The sequence below is a fragment of the Larus michahellis genome, chromosome 3 (assembly GCF_964199755.1).
Source record: "Larus michahellis chromosome 3, bLarMic1.1, whole genome shotgun sequence".
In the NCBI taxonomy this organism is placed as follows: Eukaryota; Metazoa; Chordata; class Aves; order Charadriiformes; family Laridae; genus Larus; species Larus michahellis.
In genome coordinates, this window is record NC_133898.1 from 85710707 (window position 1) to 85732721 (window position 22015).

A 22015-nucleotide genomic window follows, 5' to 3' on the forward strand; every position below is an offset into this window, starting at 1 on the left:
TGACAGTTACTGCTACTTAAATACCTATTGTATTAACCAGTGGATGTGGTGATAATTTTAAAAATCAATCTAAAAGATGATGTTTAATTCAAATAAAAAAACATATTCAGGAAAGTCTCATGGGCTATGATTCTGTGTTCTATAGGAAGTCATAGTATAATTTTATCCTTATGGTTCATTATCTGTCATTTCTAGGAATTTCTTCTGGCTTCTTAATCTAATTAAAGGACTGGAACATCTTTCATGTGAGGGGAAGCTGAGGGAGCTGGAGAAGACGGGGCTCAGGGGGAATCTTACAAATGTATATAAATACCTGATGTGAGAATGATTAGCAAAGAGGGAGCCAGGCTCTCCTCAGTGATGCTCAGTGACAGCACCAGAGGCAATGGGCACAAATTAAAACACATGAAACTTCACCTGGACACAGGAAAGAATTTTTTTACTGTGAGGTGGTCAAGCACTGGTACGCCTTGCCCAGGGAGGTTGTGGAGTCTCCATCCTCAGAGATATTTGAAACCAACTGCACGCCCGATGTAGGTGATCCTACTTTGAGTAGGGGGGTTGTACTAGATGAACTCCAACCTAAATGATCCTGTGATTACCACTAATAGTGACATGGATAGCTATACTATGCAAGACTAGACTAGTCTAGTCACTTGTAGCATGTACAGCTTTGAAACCAGCTGCTGGTTCTCTGGTGCCTGTTGTTACTTGCATCTGTCTAAAGTGTTTTACTCCAAGCTTCCTTTATAGCACATAACTCTTCAGGTACTACACTTTGGATGAGACATAATTTGTACTTACTCGAAGAAATTGTAATGCTGATTATGGCTCAAATCCAATCCTAAGCTCTATTTGGTATGCTTATATAATTTTCATATCTTTGTGTATGCTACTTGTTCCTACAAAAATTGTCCCCCTAAGTCCAATGAAATCTCACTGGTAATGACTTGGCGCTAAATGGAGCAGATCCAAACATCATGCAGTTCTTCTTTCACAAGTTATGAGCCTTAGCTTAAAATATATATATATATATGCGCTCTGAAAGACAACATTTCAGTCTTTGAGGCAGGTAGGAAATTATGTTCTGAAATAGTACTCCTAAGATAATATAAAAATAATTTGACCTTTATGGTATTTATATAGTTATATTTTGATTTATTTATTGTTGTTCCTAAATCTCATGAGCTGCCACCTCCATGAAAGTAGCAGAATATGAAAAGTATCATCAGGAGAGGGAGACTGTGGAAGTCCGTAGGCATTACATCTATGTTTATTTCTGAGTGTACCTTCAATAACAAAATAGGATTTACACTGGCACAAAAGTGCTGTAAGTCTATACATGTATAATTAGAAAGCAAGGGGGACTACTAAATGTTCATAATTTGAAGGGATAATGGGAATGTATTTATTAAGATGTGTATGTGTGTATACATATGTATACATAAATATGTATTTCTGTGTGTGTATGACTGAGTATGCATAGATACATGTTTTAACCAACAACATTCCAAAGTACAGCAATGGGGAAAGGTGACCTAGAGATTATTTGCGTGCCAAAACAAGGGACATCATCTGAGCTTTGTTTCCTCACGTTCATGGATTTTCTGTGAAACAACGTGGATTTGTCATGCTATTGCCAGTTTTTTAACTGAAAGTGCAGTAGAACAACTGACGGCAGAATGGAATTTGTTGCATCTGAAATACATAAGACCTTTTGATTAAAATATATCTACATATATTATAAAATATACCTATATTAAAATTAAGGCAATAAGTAGGAGAAATGCTGAAAGTTTAAACTTCGTTTGAGTGCAATGTATTATTTTTATGATAAATGGATAGTAATATTATTTTGTCATAGTACAACAGAAGTAGTCATCTTTGTGGAGCATTTATTTTAGGCAGTTTTATGCTATGGAAATTAGCACAGATGATTAACATTTTTTTATTTCAGACCATGAGAAAGTTTGTTTAGTGTTCAATGAAAACTGTAAAAATTAATGTGGACAGGACAAAATCTCTTTTAGAATGAGGTATACAATGAGAATGACCTGTAGATAAATCAATAAAATATGATAATTCTAAGGAACATAACACCCAAATATATTTTCTAGATAAATTGCTAAGAATTAAATATGGTTATACTTTTTTCTAGTGTTGCTCTGGATAGATTTGGTAAGACCTGTTATGCTCTGTCTGTGAACACCAATACTGAATTTAGAAGCTGCTACTAAAGTGCTGGCATTGTACCTTGAAGATGACTTAAGACCACATTGGGCCACCAAGTGAAAATTTGTGATACTGAGGTTAATTGCATCTGATAAGCTGTTTCTGTCAACTAGTGTTAATGCATAAAGTGATAGGGAGAGTGAAAGAAGATCTCCTTTTTTAATGGAACTTGTAGTTAGCGCCCCTTTGTTCTGGGTGAGGGAGAGCGCTATAGACCGCAGCAGGTTTCAGAAGTATGCCTGGGGAAAAAAGTATCTTCTGTATCATATTTATTAGACTGTAAAACTACACAGTCTGGCTAATGAATGGCATGACTAAAACTGCCTGAAGTGGTAATGGCCTGTGCTATTTGGAACAGGCACTAAGTTGTTAAAGCAGTTGTGTTTCTGAGCTGTAGCTTGCCTGCAGACTGAATCGTATGGACTCGTTCAAGAATATTACTTTAATGTCTTTAACAGTTTTGTCCTATTTTTAAAATGCCATTAGAGCACGAACACAAAAATATAGTTTTAACAAAATGACTAATTTAGAATATCTTCATTAAGTGTAATCTCATTTACTTGTAAATGCATTAGTTGTAATAGTAAATTCCTTGGGAAAGAACTGGAAAGCTTACTGAAGTAAAAATGAAGGGTTTACACATGCATATCAGAGCTGCCTTGAATATCGTCTTGTGCTTTGTGGAAAGAGTTGCTTCTCAGTGGTCTTTCACATTGATTCATGCTTATGTAAAAATGGCACCACATTAGGCATGAAATTGTGTTTGTTGAGAATAGCACTCACATTGTATTCTGCTTAAAATTCCTTTGGTTTCTGTAGAATTCTAGGGATAAATCAGCTATTGAACAGAAAGCTGGAGAATGTTACATCTTATTCACCTTCAGTAAAGAAACAGATTCTGCCATCCAGTGGCTACCACTCCTTTAAGGAAAAAGAGATTTCACTGCTTTATCTGAAAAAAAAAATTGGTCTGTAGAAGTCTTGATTGACGTTAATATGCCAGAGGGAAAAAAATTGTTTTCAGTTTTCAAACTAGGTAGTTTGTGCAAATGACCAAAAAATCAAATCTTCTAGTACGTTTGCCAAACTATGGACTTCTGTGCATACTGTTGCATTTTTGTCCACTGTCCATTTTTTTTCTTACTGATTTTTAAAGGCAGAACTACTGGTTTTGGATTATGCACTTAGCAGACTTACTGTTTGGAATAAAACAATGTTTCGGGGAAGGGTAATCTGTAATAATTTTTTCAACAAATGGGGAGTTGGCTTGAAGAAGTCTTAAGATACCGTTTTCCTCTGGAATTCCTTTCTCTCATAGCCTTTTTAATCCTTAATATGTTCCTGCAGAGTCACCTTCCAGAGAATATTACGCGTTGACTGTGTATTGTGATTAAGAATGTTGTGTATTGTTTTGTCAGTGCCCACATTTTTCTTGTGAGTTGCTTGGAAATTAGTCAGTGTGTTGAATGAAAGTCTAGATTCTGGTCAGAATACCATTATTTTGAAAAAATGCTTCTGGTTCCTAACCAGGCTTTTATGGGGTTTATTTTTTATTAATCTTTATTCGACTCTTAACGCTCCCGTTCCAGTCGGCTTAGCATCTTTCCAGAAAAGAAGCTGAGGTTCCTTTTTCTAATTAGTTACGCAGCTTCCTCTGGTGTTTCTGGGACATCTGTTTGTTTATTGCTGCTTACCAAGTCAATCTTCATCCATGGCATTACTACTTTCCAGTAGGAAATGAGACAAGAAATTATTTTTATTTATCTAAATATTTATTTATTTTTGCTAACAATTACATATCCCAGGGCTATAATATATGTAATTTCTTTTAAATGTAGAAGAAAAAGATGTCTTACACTGCCAACCTAAGGATTAAGAGAAGCTGGAACAATATATTCTTACAGGCAGTAGTTTTAGAAAACTCTTAAAGACACTTCATTTAAGGGTATTAACAATCACACAACTGTAAGGAGACAGAATCACACAGTGGCAGTGGTTGGAACGGACATCTGGAGATCATCTAGTCCAATCCCCCTGCTAAAGCAGGTTCACCTAGAGCAGATTCGACAGGAATGCGTCCAGGTGGCTTTTGAATATCTCCAGAGAAGGAGATTCCACAACCTCTCTGGGAAGCCTGTTCCAGGGCTCTGCCACCCTCAGAGTAAAGAAGCTTTTCTTCATGTTGAGATGGAACTTCCTGTGTTCCAGTTTGTGCCCGTTGCCCCTTGTCCTGTCACTGAGCACCACTGAAAAGAGTCTGGCCTCATCCTCTTGACACCCGCCAGCTAGGCCCAAACCACGACAGCCCTTTAAACATTTATAAACATTGATGAGGTCCCTTCTCAGTCTTCTCCAGGCTAACCAGACGTAGGTCTCTCAGTCTTTCTTCTTGAGAGATGCTTCGGCCCCCTAATCATCTTCATAGCCTTCTGCTGAACTCTCTCCAGTAGTTCCTTTTCATTCTTGAACTGGAGAGCCCAGAACTGGACACAGTACTCTAGATGTGGCCTCACCAGGGCAGAGTAGAAGGGGAGGATGACCTCCCTTGACCTGCTGGCCACATTCTTTTTAATGCACCTCAGGATACCATTCGCTTTCTTGGCCACAAGGGCACATTGATGGCTCACAGTCAGCCTGTTGTCCACCAGGACTCCCAGGTCCCTCTCTGCAGAGCTGCTTTCCAGCAGCTCAACCCCTAACCTACCCCTAACCTGTACTGGTGCATGGGGTTATTCCTTCCTAAGTGCAGGACCCTACACTTGCCCTTGTTGAATTTCATAAGGTTTCTTTCTGCCCAACTCTCAAGCCTCTCCAGGTCTCGCTGTAGGGCAGCACAGTCTGCTGGTGTGTCAGCCGTTCCTCCCAGTTTTGTATCACGAGCAGACTTGCTGAGAGTACACTCTGTCCCTCATCCAGGTCATTGATGAATATGTTGAACAAGACTGGACCCAGTATTGACCCCTGGGGGACACCGCTAGCTACAGGCCTCCAACTGGACTGGGCTGCTGTTCGCAACACTCTGAGCTCTGCCATTCAGCCAGTTCTCAATCCAGCTCACTGTCCACTCATCTGCCCCTCACTTCCAAAGCTTACCTATGAGGATGTTATGAGAGACAGTCTCAAAAGCCTTGCTGAAGTCAAGGTAGACAACATCCACTGTTTTCCCCTCAGCTACCCAGCCATCATGCCATCATAGAAGACCTGTAGGTGTAAAGCTGCACGTGTTCAACTATGAGATTGATGACTATGTCTGTTGTTCTTCTCTGAAGATACTCACACTTGACTTCATTTAGACAATGATGTTTCTGCTTTTGTTTAAAAAATGCTTCTTTAAATAACGTACATATTGTGCAATGTAACGTTTTGTTAGTTCAATTCTGTAATCACCAGTTGTGTTTGTGAGTTCTCTCCATAGATCCTTTATTATAAACACTGTAAACAGTGTTTAGCGGTGTGAACTATACGGTGTTTATAATAGCTTCTAAAACCAATTATGTGGAATGGGGGAGAAAAGGAAAAATATAACCATTTTCAGCAACCTGTCAAGAAATCTCAAAATGAAGTAACAGGCAAATTAGAAACCTAAAATGACTAAGAAAGCCATAAAAATAGCTGATTGAACCCTGATAGCACTGATGTAATCAGCAGGTCTCCAGGAAACCCATTAACACTTTATAATGGTCTCATTCATGGAGATGAAATGAATTTTGAAGACGATACACCAAATAAACATTATGTATACAAAACTTGGCGCAAAACAAACAAGCTTTCCCCCTGCAATCTTGGAAGCAGAATAAACTATGAAAGAACATTAAAAGTGAAAAGTGTTGCAATCTTGAAATTCAGTCACTTAAAAAATTGAAGAAACTTGATGAAAATACTGGAAGTAGTTGCATTAGCTACATGTATTTTTTTTGCTTCACCAAAGGCACTTAACAGTTTAGAATAGATATTTGAATATATTTGAGATGTGTCAATGCAGTCTGTGATTTGAATGGAACTTGTTTTTTCAGTGTTGCATGAGAAGTTTTCAACCTGAAAGCTTTGCTTAGACAAAGGTACTGCTAAATTGAAAAGAATATCTTCAAAAATAAATAGTATGTTAATTGCATAGCATTTTCATTGACTTTTATATCAATGAATGTTGGTTTTTTTAATATTTCAGGTCCTCTAGAATAAACTGCAGTTGGCATTCATTAGGTACATCATTCCTCTACATTTAAGAGTAGAGCATTGTTATGTATTGTGAAAATGGTGCGTTAGCCTAAATTTGTAATTGGCATTTCAGTCTCTCACACAGAGGCTGCTACCAAGAAGCTGCAGCAAAGTGATAGAGCTAGTGCTGTTTGGCACAAAGTTAAATAAAATAGTTGATTTGAATAGCCGGTAAAGCTCTCATTCCTAAACTTGTGTTACTTGAGGTAGTAATAAATTGGTTCCTGCTCAAATAATTTGCTTGGAATTGGAAAGAATATTATTAACATTAGAGAAACTATTACCACAGCAAATGACTGAATTAACTAAAGCACCTAGAATAATGGAAAGGGAGATCGTTAGAAGGTACTTTCAGGACTGTTCTTTGCAGGGAATTTGTACTTTTGTTGTTTCCTACAATTAAAATAAAAATTATAATCGCCAAAAATATCAGTAAGATACTTTTCATGATTATTATTAGAAGCAGTGCAGTAATTAAATCTGTAGAAAGCAAATAATTCTGTGTTATGAAGTCTCTTTTAAGTGTCTGTGAAAAGTGACTAAGGAAAAAGCAGTTGAAAAAATTTTAGAATCTTCAAATGCAGACATTGTAACTGTCTACAGTAGTTCTTTCTTGATGAAAATCTCATTTTTCAGAGAGACCAAGAGGAACAAAAAAAAAATTTTTTATAATTGATGATTGGTACTTTATAAGATTTAAACATCATTAAACTGTAATAACTATAGTTGCCTATATTAGCTATATAATTTAATTTTTTAAAACGTGTTCAAGGTTTATTTGGGACTATACATATAAGTTTTATGTTTCTTTGGAGGCTGCAGTTTGTTGTAAATATTGTTGGAGAAAGGTCTGAACATTAACAATTGCAGGATGGAGATTTCCTCAGAAACAAAGAGAAGGTTGTTACTGAATTTGTGTGTGTGTGTGTTTGGATAATTAAACTTTATTGCATAAAATTAATCAGAAAGACTTTTTTTAATAATCTATTTCTTCAGCAGGTTGCTGTGTATTGCTGCCTCTTCTTCCATTAGAATAGCGGTAGTTTGTCGTCTTAGATTTAAAGATTATATTCGTCTAATTTGACTATTGCTGTTTTACTGAAGTTTAATTATTAAAAGGTCATTATTTTACTGTATCGTTGTTGATATATTTATTTATATCAATCTTGATTAAAAACAAATTAAATGCTGAAATAGCGTGCAGCTAAAGACTTTGATTTTAAGAGATGTTGTCCTGCTATATTTTGTTTTCCTTATGGATTCAATATTTGAAGGTTGGGTGGGGGTGGTACCCTCAAAATAAAGACTATTATAAGTATAATAAAAAACATAATAAATCTATTGCAACAGATATCCTAAGTTTTGTTACCATGTGGGTTTTTTTACTGTTAATGTATGTACACACACACACACATATATATGAAAAGCTCAACGTATGTGTGTTGTTTGTTTTAACAGATTGGCCAACTTGCTTTTAAAGGCATGAAAAGACTAAACCGTATCCAATCTATAGTTTTTGAGACTGCCTACAACACAAATGAGAACATGCTGATCTGTGCCCCCACTGGAGCTGGGAAGACAAACATTGCCATGCTGACAGTCCTTCATGAAATTCGACAGCATGTCCAGCATGGTGTTATCAAAAAGGATGAGTTTAAGGTAGGAGTTTAATGACCAAGTAGCAGCTTTTAAACTTGTAAGGTAAAACGCATTATATGTTATATAGGGAACATGAAATCGGGAAGTTTTCAAGGGTATTACACTTTTCCAAGTAAAAGATAAGGCTAGTTTTGATTTACTTCATTACTGTTGAAGCTGTTCTTATTTGTGTTCTAAAAATCTTATTATGCGAGTTAAAAGCTATGAAAACGCATTTAGCTTTGATGCAGAACCAATTTTCAAAGTGATGAGGCTGTATAAACAAAATCCATTGTCCTTTAAACAGCTGCACACTTATCCAGCAAAGATAACTACTTTTCATATATCACTATTAAGATTTTTCACTGTAAGTGCCTGGCATCATATTTCACAATAAATTGTGATTTGTAATGGTTGCCATGAAACAAACGACATTGCGGGGTTTGCTCATTTATCAAGCGAGTGTCCTTTTGGTGCAGATTGTGTATGTTGCTCCTATGAAGGCTTTGGCAGCTGAAATGACAAATTACTTCAGCAAGCGTCTGGAACCACTAGGCATTACTGTGAAAGAGTTGACTGGTGATATGCAACTGTCAAAAGGCGAAATTCTGCGAACACAGGTATGCTTGGTATTTTTAAATACTGTTTTGTGTGTGTGTTCCTATCTCTTCATAGTCTTTTTTAAAAAGTTGTTGTAAAAGTGTTGATGAAGCAGATGAAATATTATTACTGAGTCTGTAATTACGTTGGTTGTGTTCTAAAATGTGACTTTCAATTCTAAGTTATTAAAACATTAATACATCTGAAATATCTTAAGCAATGGGCTCATTAAACTTTTTGGTTTCTCCCATTCAGTCTACGGCACCCCACTTCCCTATAACCCCTGTATAAAATCTTACCTGATTTCCAGCTTGTGAACCTTAGTGGATTGTGCCCCCCTACCCTTTCAGGATTATAAACCAAGTGTTGGATGTGTGTGTTTGCAAGAACCTAACATTCATAATTTCAGATTTGGCATGCTCTGATAATCGCCACCTTTGAAAAGCTGAAGGTCTGGTCTGCAAATGGTAAATTCTAGATAAAGTTGAAATGCTGTAGCAACATTGTTGCAAATAGGTCAAAATAATGTTTACCTTTTTTATGGGGGGAAAAAAAAAGTTAATAAAGCTGTAGGTTCCTGTTAATGGCTGATTTTACTCTTCCTTTTTAAGGACAAATGAGGAAAAGTATAAGACATGACTAGAGTAAACGTTTTAGCATTCACAGAAATTAATAAATTTTACTTTTTTTAGCCTCATAAGTGGTATTGCATAGATGGAATTTTTCTGTTTTAGCAGATACTTCATGTTATATTTATTTCAGGCAAATGTTGTTTGTGTCAATGAAATACCGTTTTTGCAAAATATTGAGATAGTTTTACATCTGTTCTTACATAAAGTTCATTGTCGTTACCCTCCCCCTCCTACCTGGTCCAAGAGACAGAATAAGACTTGATTGTATTATCAATATGAATATTTATAAATGTAAGTTGCAGTAATTATTGATTCAGGTGAGTCATATTTTGTCAGTCTTAGCTTTGATGTATTTTACATTTTTATGGTGAGACTAAAGAAAGCTTAATTATAAAGAAAAATTAATAATAAAGAGGACCCCTGCAGTAGGCTAGTAGGAAGTCCCAGATAACAGTCCGTATTAGAAGATGTATATGCATACATATTGACACAGTCACAATGCTGTGGCAACCAATAAATAACAAAGCAATATCACTGGTACCTTATCAGAATTCCTTTGCAACACTCTGCTTAAAATTTGGGTTTACAAAATAAAAAACTTACAAATAGTGACATTTTAGTCATTGAAATTATTTACATAGACCAAATCATCATTTAAAATTATCTCCTGTTTTCACAATACTTTTCAGCTAGGGCATGTAATCAAGTAGGTCAGAGTTTTAATAAGCGAGAGAGCATGTGTAATCACTGGCAAAACTGAAGTGACAGTGGAAAAGCCTGCTCTGAATGTAACTACAAACTTTGACGACCAGGATGAATGTAGAATGGAAAAGTGCCATTTTGCTGTTTTCTCTTGCTGTCCTAGGTTACAACAAAATTCATAAAATCTCACCTCATTACTAAGACTCTGCTTACATCCGGCAAAGTAATGAAAGAAAAAACAAACAATTAATTTCAGGCATTATTAAGAAATGTGTATGGAAAATAGTTTACAAAGTTGGAATTTGTATTACTCTAGAAATGGGAAATTATTAATAGATACAAAGTATTCATTTAGAGCAACATAGTAAGTTAAGTGTAGAAAGACTGTCTGCTTCATCATGCTTTCTTTAGTCCAAAATACCATTGGTAGCGTAATTCTTCATTTTCTTTTGGGGAAGCGGCTAAAGTGGATTAATGTATAAAAATCAAGAAGAAATGACAAGGCCCTAATTTTGCTTCTTTGCTCTTCAAAACATTGCAGAGGTTAGACAAATAATAAAGACCCAAAATTCTGTGACTGAAATACTCATTTTTTGTTGTCTTTTGTTTGTTGTAGCTAGTCAGTCTTTCCTTATGATTAATCAGAATTGTAGGAGGTGCAGAGGAGAGATAACACCAATCCAGGAGTTACCGATGTAATTGCTGCTGCAGTTCTTGCAGACGCTGGAGCCCAGCAGTGGGCTTTGTTTTATCCCTGCGTATCAAAGTGCACAGAAGATACGTAGCCTTATTATAAACTAAGGAAAGGTCACTTACTTGTGCTGGATCTTGCTTATTGCTCTTGGTATACATTGTTTCATGTGAACAACATGAGCTTTCATTATCTATGCACTTAAACCACCTCGTCCAAGCAGATTCCATTCATTGTTTTTTACCTGATGTTAAATTGATTCTTGCTTCAAAATTTTATTTCACTTGTCAACCTCTCTAATGTATGCGTTTCTCAGACAGGAAAACACTGATATGTGTTGCTGCTTTGTTTATAGTTTCAGAATTGCATTGCCAATCACTACCCTGCTTTCTAGCTTTTACTAGTATAATTGATTAAAAGCCTGTGTTTAACAATAAAGCAGTTTTCCTGTAAGAATTAACGTTACAGCAGGTGGATGCGTGCACATAATTTAAATACCCAGGGATAGTATATATAGTATAGGGGATAAAAGGCAGGAGTAGGATCATCAGCTGAAGTAGGTGCAGGCATTTCTGGTTGGATCACTGTTTCAAAAGATCTCAGCTGATTCTTCTGGAAACAGAGGGCCTGATATAAATTTTCTGTGACAGTTGTCTTCTGCCTTTTTTCTGAGCAGTTACATTTTCACTATCTTCATTTTCATCCTCAGGTGAATCAAATCAGTCACAATGAAAGATGTAAAAATGAGGTGATTGTCAGGTATTAGTTAGAAGTAACACTTCAGTGACAATCCTGATTATTTTCTGCTTCCTTTCCATCCTTCATACTTTGCTTGTGCGTATTTAAATATGTGTGTTTTGTAAGTCATTATGTGCATCTGTTATGCTTATTCCAATGAGGAAAAATTGCTTTATCTGACAAATTACTAACTGTCTGGCTTCTCAGGAATCCGCCCTTAATGTACAGTGGGGTCTGCCTTTATTACTTTTTCTACAAATATTTTGAAAAGATGAAAATGCAACCCAAAAAAAAGTAATGAGTAATTTAAATTTTCATTCCTTTTATGATGGAGTAAAATCTTTTAAATGTTTTTAAAAGATATTCCCATTAAAATGTTCTGTAGCACAGATTTTGAGAAATAACTTTCTCTGTGCTTTCCATGCTGTCATTTATATTCATCCAGGAGGCAGACGTGTCTCTTGCTGCTCCATACGTTGATGGTGTTATGCATTAGATGAGTTTACTAACATGTTGTTCCATACTATACTTTGAATAGTCATTAACAGTACCGTGGTTCCAACACATACTTCAGAAGCCAAGCTTTTATAAAAAGTTATTTCTAATTTTACGAATAATGAAATTGACTTAAAAATAGAAATAATTGTTTTGTTGACTCCTCGGTCAGTCTTCTAACCTGCTCCCCGCATCCATAAAGTGAAAGCCACAGCTACCACGTATCTAACCGTAAGATGTGGGATGCGTGTTAAAGCTGTAAGACACGATTTCCCTTCATGTTTTTGTGAAAAGGAGTAAGTGTAAATATTTAACTTGTCAGTTTAATGTTTCAGACAGAATAGATCCAGGGTCCATTACCAAATAATTTGTCTATGAATAAGTGCTTTGCTGAAACTGGGAACAGAAGAAAATAAACCTGTTACAAAAATAAATTACTCTAGCTACTTTGCTGGTTCTTGTAGAAAGTTCATCTTACATTTTTAAAGTTTTTTTCATAGTCTAAATAAAGATACATTAAGTTTTCACTTCCTTTTCCTCATTAAAAAACAATCTAAGGAAGTTTATTTCCCGGCAGTTGATATTTTTTCTATTGGTTGTATTCTAAGAATGTTTGCATATTGACCTACTATTATCTAAGCAGGTTTTGTATACTGACATACTATTGTCTAGGAAACTCTGCTGCTTAGACATCACTTAAACCACAATGACATTAAGTATTCTTTAGCCATAATCTATTGTTTGCTAAGTTGGTTTTGGTATGTTAATGTTTAAATGGAAAATATTCGTAAGTAATAAATTGTGTATTTTGGTTGGTAGCTTTCGAGATAATATGAAGTGTTTTGTTAGAAGACAATGGATTATTTGGGTGGTTGTTCTTATGGATTTTTTTGAGTGTACATATATGTAGCTAGCTTCTCAGTCTTTGCTTTATGCAGTCTAGAAAATGATATAACACAACTTCACAATCAACTTCTGGGCTTTCAGATCAATTATCTTTGACCTTGTGTTTGCAATAAATATAGTAGTAATAGCTATCTTTTGAAAGTTTGGTGAATACAACTGGGACTGGAGCAGCATTAGATTTATAATGTAATCAAGTCTGAAGTCACTGCCCTGCACTGGGCACAGTGTATTTTAAGTTGATGATTAGCATGATGCCTTAACTTGTACAAAACAGTGGTAGCCTCAAAGGAGTTTCAGAAATGCCTTCTGGCCATAACAGTTATTAACTTTTATAGGTAGTGGGCATCAAAAAACATGTAGGAGATAATTTCTCTTTCATGTTTTCTATATACATAACATGAAACAAAATTCAGATCCTTGGCATAGCACAGTGAAAAACTATCAGAATTTCTTCCACCTGTATAAACTCTAAAAATAATTTAAAAAATCATCCTGTTAAAGATACTTTCTTTTCTTTTTAAGGAAAGTTATTTTACTCTTCTATTGCATCTCCAGTTACTGTGAATATTCCTCACCCTTAAACTAGTACTTCAACAGTTTTATACAAGATGTGTTACACTGCACTCCTTGTCAACAGCTAGCATCCTAATTCAGATGAACGCGTATAAGTGAGACTGACATTTTAAAGTTGAAATACATTTTCTATCATATTTTTGCTTTATTCTGTGCCTCAGACCCGCAGATGTAAGCCAACCTTCTTTTATTGGTCCTATGCCTCTTGCTTTGCCTTGAAAGCTGCCAGCCTGTAATGAGCCTTACTCACGACAGATACGTCTTGGTGTTAAGGTCAGATTATCAGTGCTTTCTGTGTTGCTAAAATTATGTAGTAGTTGAAAACAAATCTGGTCAAATTTTTAATGCAGGCTAATTTCCCCAACCTTATAAACCTTTATATATCTCTGTTCCTTCCTTCTCATATTCTTGGAGTTAAAGGGTTTCAGAGAGTAGGAGAAGGAAATTTATTGCCTTTTAAATAAATATTATGGGGAAAAGAATCAAACTGCTATTGTGTGAATAGTCCTGATTCTGTCACTTCTGAACTATTGAATCCTTTTTTTGGTAACTCTCTTGGAATATAGATTTATATGGGTTTTTTATTACAGGAAAGTATTTCCATTTGTGTTATTGTTCTTGTTGATCAAGAAACTGATTTTACAGAAAGCAAGGTTATTAATTTAAAATCTACTATTGGACTTTCTGTAGTGTTTACATAGTATTAATGTATTTCAAGTACAAAAAGAGAGATGTATATATTTTACTGAAGTGCAAGGTTATGCCTGCCAACGTGGGCCTGCCAGCCTTCACAGAAACAGACACTTCTAAAACTTTTAGGTTTCTGCAGGCCTCCAAATATGTCTGTCTTTTTTTCCATCATGGACTTGATAAAAATTAATTGCATGTCCAATTAAAGAAAAGGGGTATCGGAAGCGAATGGTGTATCTGACCTTAGTCTGCCTTCAACCTAAAGGGCTTCTGAACGTTTCTTCTTAATGCAGACAGGAACTGGGAAACCTACTGTAGCATTCACCCATTTGTTTATTTTTTTTAAAAAACTGCCGTCTTCATAATGTAATTTCACAACCCTGAAAAATTCCCAGATGTTCAAACAAATCAAATTCAAAGCTTAAATTTGTTTGCTGTAGTGCCCTGTGTCAATGAAATATGCAGAGGCATGAAGTGAAATATTAGATTTTTTTTATCAACGCAGCTCAGTTTAAAAAACAATATAAAAAAGGGGCAGGGAGTGGTGGTGGCGAAGAAAGTCCTGCTAAATCTGACTTTCACTGTTAGAAAACGGGCAGCTAGCTGTCATATTTGTTCTCTGCTCATTAGCCCGTGTAAGCTAAAATCACATTGTTTTCAGAGTTGATTCTTGATATTGCTCGCAGTTTATGTCAAAACTATCTTAGCATTTTTCGAAGAAACCATCCTTCAATGCTTTAGATTTGGAAGTGATATCACTTTCATTTGCCAAGTGTCGAACATGTTGAGCAGCTTAAAAATATGAATGATTTCCAAGATCTCAATTAAGGAAGAAAAACCACCAATAACTAAGCAGAGTGTCTTTTCATCACCTTATAAGCACATTGTGCCTGGTTTTGGGGCGTCTGTGCCCAGGTGCATGGCAGCAGGGGGCTGCAGGTGCTGGACACAGCACATTCCAGCCAGCTTCAGCAAACCCACCGCAGGGCACAGCTGAGCCCCCCAGCCAGGCTGATGGCAATTCTGTAAAAGCATATTCAGGAAAGGGCAAAAACATGTACTGCAGTTGAAAGAGAGATAGGAGTGAGGAAAAAAGTGTGAGAAACAGCCCAGCGGACACCAAGGTCCGAGCAGAAGGATGGTGCTCCAGGGCAGCCCATGGAAGAGACCATGGTGGAATAGATATCTGCACTGCAGCCCAAGGAAGACCCCACACCACCAGCAGGTGGATGGTGCCCTAAAGGAAACTGCGGCTCATGGAGAGCCCACGCAGGAGCTCCTCCAGGAGGAATGACCTCCCAGCCTGTATCTCAATCCATGAGCTTTTCCATCTTATTTTCTCCCCATGTCCAGTTGAGGAGGGGAAGTGAGAGAGTGGCTGGGTAGGCATCTGACAGCCATCAAGGTCAAGCCACCACAGCTAGCTTTAGTTTTGTATTTTTTTTAAAATAAAGTTACTGCTTTTATTGAAATTTTACTTTTGGTATTTTAAATCCAAGAGAAATGTTTTCTTACCTTACTGCAAATTTTATTAGCTAGTTGTTTCTCTTTTTAGCTTTAGCTAGCTGTTTATACTGGAAATAAGAGTATTTGGAACAAAAGGGCAATTCTTATCAAAGAGCATGAGTAATACAACAGTACTAATAGTGTTTTTGAAAACACCAGTGTTGCAAATGAAAAGAGAATTTGTGTAAGCTGCATTTGCATTGGCAAATACGTTTGTCTGATTACTGAACAAAATGCTTTTCTTGAGGGGAGGAAATAGCCTGAAGGACTGAATGTATTTTGACATCTTGAAGATTAGCTGATTAATTGTACTTGTGATGGCTTGGCAGAAGTGAGAAGTGAAGCAGAGACCACAAAAACATCAGAGCTGAATAGGGCAAGTAGTTCTGAGAAAGGCAAATGGCATCAGGACCTTTGAGTAATATGGATGATCACTCTGATACATTCTGTCAGCTGATAGACTCTGATATTAAGTCATGAAGGCTGTATTCCCTATTGGAATCTGATACTAATAAAATGGAATAATGCCTTTTTCTTAAGTTCTTATCTGCAATATAAAACTAATCAAGTCTGAAACTATTTGAAGCAAAAGAGGGCTATAAACTTGAGGTGCCTTCTGTTTCATCTACAGCTTTCTTTCTCTGATACACTATTTCTCATTTCCTGTGCTTTAATAAGGTACAGAGGTGCTTCTAGGTAAAAGCAAATAGTGAACTTGATTCCTGCTACTTTTTTTTTCCTATAGAAATGGAAATACATAAATGTTGTTAATCTTCGTGCATTATATTCTATGGTATTCTGCTATATATGTGCTTCCCATTTCATGCATATACAAAGCCCATTGTTAAAAGCTGAATGTACACATATAGTAATTTACCTTATGTTCATAGTAAGTATGTGAGATAGTGATTCTTTAGAGTAGTTACTCATTTACATAATTCTCTTAAATAAACACTACTCATTACATTACATGCACTTTTATGTTTATGTGTAACCAGAACTTAGGACGTCTTTACGTTAGGCAAAGGGGGTAAAGGATGAGAGAGTATTTGAAATCAAAGGGTGGGGGTTTTATGCGCTCAGGAATTGGCAGAAAAATTAGTGATGGCAGAATTGTCACTAAATCATGTTAGACATTGAGGGTTTCCTTTTTTGACTGCTGGACCTATTTAACTCTGAAGCCATATAAGTAGATTGAATTGTGGTAAATGTCATAAACCTATGTAAGCAGTACTTTCAATGTTGAGTTCTTCCAAGAAAAAGGATTTTTGTATAAAAGAAAAATATTGGAAAACAGAATTTGGTGGTGTGGGTTTATTTTTTTTTAACACTATTTTTCTTGACTTTCTTTCTGTCCATTTCATAGGTTTGGGTAGGAATTAATGAGTCCCGTGGAGGTGGTCTTTCAGGGAACAGTTATAAAGAAACTCTCTTAAGCATTGCTAGTATGGAATTTATTAAGTAGTGTGCTGAAAAGACCTCCTAGCCTGGCGTGATACACATGAAGATACTGGAAACTGGCTATTGAATCTATAGATGCAAAAGTATAGTAAAACAAATAATATGGCTAAGAATTTGACAGATGTACCTGATCAGCAGAGGCAAAAATAATATATTAATTCACATTTCTGCTACCCGCAGACCTCCTTGATTTTGTTGGCTTTGCAGCATGCCCTTAATTGCAAGTATGTTGGCCTTTTCATTAAACGTATAATGCTAAAATGTATGAAATTACATTATATTGTGAAATTTAAACACGGAAAAGTATTGTGTTTCTTATTCCTCCCAAAACCTTACTTTCCACAAATATGTTTCTGTTTCTAAACTGTCTGTGTTGATAAAGTAACCTTCAAAATTTCTTGATTAGTATGGTACCTATCAAACAGAATCTATAGGAACTTTATTTGTCACTTTCCTTTATTGAATGCAGGAATGTCATCTTACCATGCATGTCACCATACTCATACAAAAATATTTCAATGCAGTGACCAAAAATTATGAATTTTTTAAAATTCAGAATATTAACAGCTCTTCTCCCTTAATAACAATTCTCAGGCTATCGTATTGTACTGCATTTAAACAGAGATAAAATGTAGGAGAACACTTTTCTTTTCTTTAGATTGACATAGTCAATTGTTATCCCATTCATATTACCATAGCATTTTGTGAAACATATATGAAGTGCTTACGCTGAAAAATTGCATAGAATATGCAATCTGAAATGCCTTTGAAGCAAGATAGTTCTATTTTATTTTCCCATCTCTTGGTGCGTCGTCCCTGTCTGATCTCTTTCTCCTTCTCCAGTATATTTTGTCCATCCCTGTAGGCACTTACTCTGACATTAGTCTTCTGTAAGTGGCCTTCATCTACAATTACATGTCATTGTTCTTTTACTTGGAGTTGTTGAAAAGACCTGTATTATTGCTGACTTCAGATGCCAGTCTTGTTTCCTTCCAGGAATAGAGCAGTTCTTTGCTCTAGAAACTTTGGACATATTCAATGCAATAAAATCTACAAATCTTTTTCGCTACGAAGAGATAATCTGTCATGAAGTGGCTATCAGAAGTGATCCAGAGATTATAAATCTCACAGATACAGAAAAGCCCTCCTCTTTTCAAGTTGTTCATTTCAAAAGAGTTGAGCCTGGTTAATAGTCTCTCTTCCGGTATGCCTAGAATTAAAAGTAGTGGTGAATTCTATGCACACCCATAGCTTCAGGAGCAGAATATCCTCTTTTGATCAGTATTTGGACTGAGAGATAATATTTATCAAGAGGACATCAAAATCTAATACAAAAAAGAGGAAGGAAGGGACGTCCGTCTCTCTCTCTAAGAAAACTTGTAGAATATTTCTCGGTAGTACAAACTTGCTGAAAGAAAATTTCCTTTCTTCTGAATTTTCAAAGTTATGCACTATTTAAAATGGGACTCTTTCTTCCTTTAAATGAGGTAAAAACCATGCCTTTCAAATGAGAGAAATATACCAAAATATTTAGAACAGAAATGCTTGATGAAGTGTATGGCTAAGTCAAGAAAGATAAAAATCTTTTTATATAGCGGGATTTCTGTATCCCAAAGTCATCTCTATTTCACACTGTCATCTCCATTTGGATTTCCTTCATTTCGTAAGTCTTCACAGTCTGAAAAATAAAATCTTGCTCCTCCTTCATTATGCTCCTCCTTCATTAATGCTACCTTCGGGACAAATTATGTTTTTAAAAAAAACAACACTATCCAGCATCTCTTTGAGGCAGTGAGTCTTGATGGGACTCCATAGACTGTTACCTGTCTCTTTCAGTCTTACTTTTTTTCTGTAAATGTTAAGTGTATTAGTAAAGTTCTGAAAGCAAGACTATTAAAATAAAATCAGAAGGGATGTGTCTTTGTACACATGCAAATACCTACTGTATTGTGTCTAAAGTTTTGAAATACTCTTATTTAAGGTTTTGATCTTGTCAGTCTCTCTACCAGTACGTAGTGTGCACTCCCAGTTGATAGTAATCTGGTGATCAGTAACACCCAGGTCCTCGGCTGGGCTGAATTAATTTTCTTTGGCTTTTGGAGGGAGAAAGTGGAATCCCAAAAGCATTTTGATGGATAAGCAGAAGGAAAAAAAAGATAGTAATTTTTCTGAGAGTATCCTCCTCAGAGATCCAAAATAGAGAGTAACAAAAGGGAAATGAAGCCATAATCTGGATGAGGTGAACTTGCATTTACTAGAGTCTGAAACTGGAGAAAAAACTTGGAGCCCTCTCCCTTCCAGGTTGGGCTCACTTCTGTAGTGTCACTATGCCCATCCGGCTCACCTCAGAAACAAGTTTTCAGTTTCTTAGCACTGTAGTGCTATTTCTTGACTCTTTAAAGACAAGGAAGGAGCTTTTCCATGGTGATATTTTTAGGAAGTATTTGGTTTTCCCACAGTTTTCTGCCCTCCTTACACCAACTGGAGGAAATAGTAAAGCAGGTGAAAAAAATTGATGTTAAACAGCAGAGAGGCAATTTGGGGCCTGTAATGTTAATTCTATGACTGAATTCTTTAACCCTCAGAAATACAGGCAGTAAACTCTGTGACTTTGTGTGTAGGGCTCCTGGTCGTCTCTGATGATGAAAATGATTAAGAAACAAATCAAGCTTTGCTTGTAGAAGAGATTTCTGGATAACTTTTCAGTGGGTTCAGTTAATAAGCTTGTTGCTTAGTTGAATTGTTGTCTGCATTCTTTTTATTGTTTTTGTTGCTGGGACAACTACATTGCTTTTTCAGGCTGATGTTATCGATCTGTGCATTCAGCATTGTACTTCAGTTTTTTTGGCTTCAGGCTTCCAATACCCTAGTGGGATTGTTGGAAGCCCTTCTGATTTACTGCTGTCCCATTAATATATGTGCCTATGACAGCTAAGATTTTGCCAGGGGGGAAAAAGTACTTATACATCATCAAACAGTAGCAGTTTGAATAAAAAGTAGTAGTCCTTTATAAGGAACTGCAGGTGCTGCCTGTGACCTAAATTAATTTCTAGATTTATGACAGAATCCATCTTGATTTACTAAAATCAGGCTTCCATGCTTCAGAAATCAGAATTGCTACTCTATGACATTCATTTACGTTTTATTTGAAATAACTTATTTTTCAAATAGACAGATATAGTGGCTTATTATAAAACATGTCTACTTGCTTGCTGTTATTGCTTGCTGTATTGCTTGCTGTAGAATTTTAGTACAGCCTTTGAGTAACCTACTTTTGTTTAATAATCAAATGCCACATATTCTGATAAAATGTGTAATTGACTGGCATTCTTTGGTATGACTCACTTGGCTAAAATCTATTTAGATTGGGTTGGAAGGTGGGAGTTAATTTTTGTTTTAGCAGTAAAATGTAGTTGAAACGATGCCAGATAAGATTACAGTACTTTTGAACAACAGGAAAAAAAATGTTCTATGTGCTCTGTGGTTTAACTACATAAGGGATGTAAGGATATAAGAGGTTTTTTGTAATTGCATTCTTGGTTGTGTGTTCCCTTTTATTGGAAGTAATTATGTTCATGCCTGACTTAGCTCCATTTCCTACAAGTTTTTCTGAACCTTTTTGAAAACAAAGTTATGAGTGTTTTTTCCTTTTTTTTTTCTTTCTTTTTTAATGAACTTATATAACTCTTTGGTGTTGGACTTCAGCACTTAAATGAAAATATACAAATATTCAATTTGGATGAAGAGCCCTTGCTATAAGTATATATTCTTTTTTTTTTCCTCTTGAGTGCGCACATTTTTTCATTTACTTTAAGCTTAATCAGAATAAATTCACTTTTAATATATCTGTACTTGAAGCACTTGCATTAATCACTGTCTCTGCAGAGGTTTGATATTATAGTGGAACTTTAAAAGTACTAGTGTACAAATATAAGAAAAATAATTGTCTTTTGGATACACCATTGATCCAGACTGCAACTGAATCTATTGAGAGGAATGCTGTTGCTCTTTGGTTGTATGGCTAAGACCAACAGTGTCACCTGCAGGTGAATCAAATAGATTTCTTAATTTTTCAAGTGGAAATTTCAGACACACAAGATAACTAGATAAGTAACTTATTGAAAATGGGAAGATCTGATTTAATAACTTTCCAATGAATATCTTAAACCAATTTTGCTGCTTATTCTTGTTATGAAATTAACTGCAAAATGTCATTCAAAGTATTTTAAGAAGTGCTTACTAAAAAAAATTTTGAAATCATTCTTTGATGTGTATAAAGGATATTTATTAAGAATATTCTGCCCATTTATTATTAAAATCAAATTACACTGAAAATGTGTGTGATTTACGACGTTAAAATTTGTTTACAGTGTATGGTTTTTTTTATAGAGATGAAAATCATTGTTTATCAATGTTTCAGTGTTTATGAATCATTATGAATTTCATTGTTTAGGAATCATTGTTTACCAATGATTCATCTCAATTCATTGTGGTAGAATATTGCAGAAGTGAATATGAAGTAAAATGTGAAAAGTATTGCAATTGGGTTAAAAAAAATAAAAGTAATAAACACTTTTTAAATTTGTATATGTAAAAGATTGCTTTTAGATTACTGCATCCATTACATCAATACAATAGAAATTAATGGTGCCAAAGTTTTCTGAAAGTAGAATGACATACAAATTTAATTTATGTTACAAGAGAGGAAGCCTGGTTGAAACTGCTAAGTTGCTCTCCCACTTTTGCAATAGAGTGCTGAAGCTCTTATGGGGCAGCTGCATTTGAGCTTTCTATTCCTTTTATGTCACTCAGGTGGGATATAGATACCTATGTATATCAATCAGTCTTGTGGGTTCTGAGCATAGAAAGAGTCGAATAGTTAGTGTAGACTGTCACGTGTTGGCTAGTGGGCTGTAGTATTTAGAGACCTCCGTGT

General features: G+C 35.6%; 1 protein-coding gene across 2 annotated transcripts in view; it reads left to right on the forward strand.

Annotated features, from left to right (window-relative positions):
• Positions 1-22015, forward strand: part of ASCC3 (activating signal cointegrator 1 complex subunit 3) — a 276745-nt gene that overhangs the window by 64268 nt on the left and 190462 nt on the right. For both annotated transcript variants that reach the window (XM_074581044.1, XM_074581045.1), the window contains exons 9-10: positions 7906-8106; positions 8565-8705. In XM_074581044.1, the coding sequence (XP_074437145.1) occupies positions 7906-8106; positions 8565-8705 (342 nt within the window). The remainder of the gene's footprint in view (positions 1-7905; positions 8107-8564; positions 8706-22015) is intronic.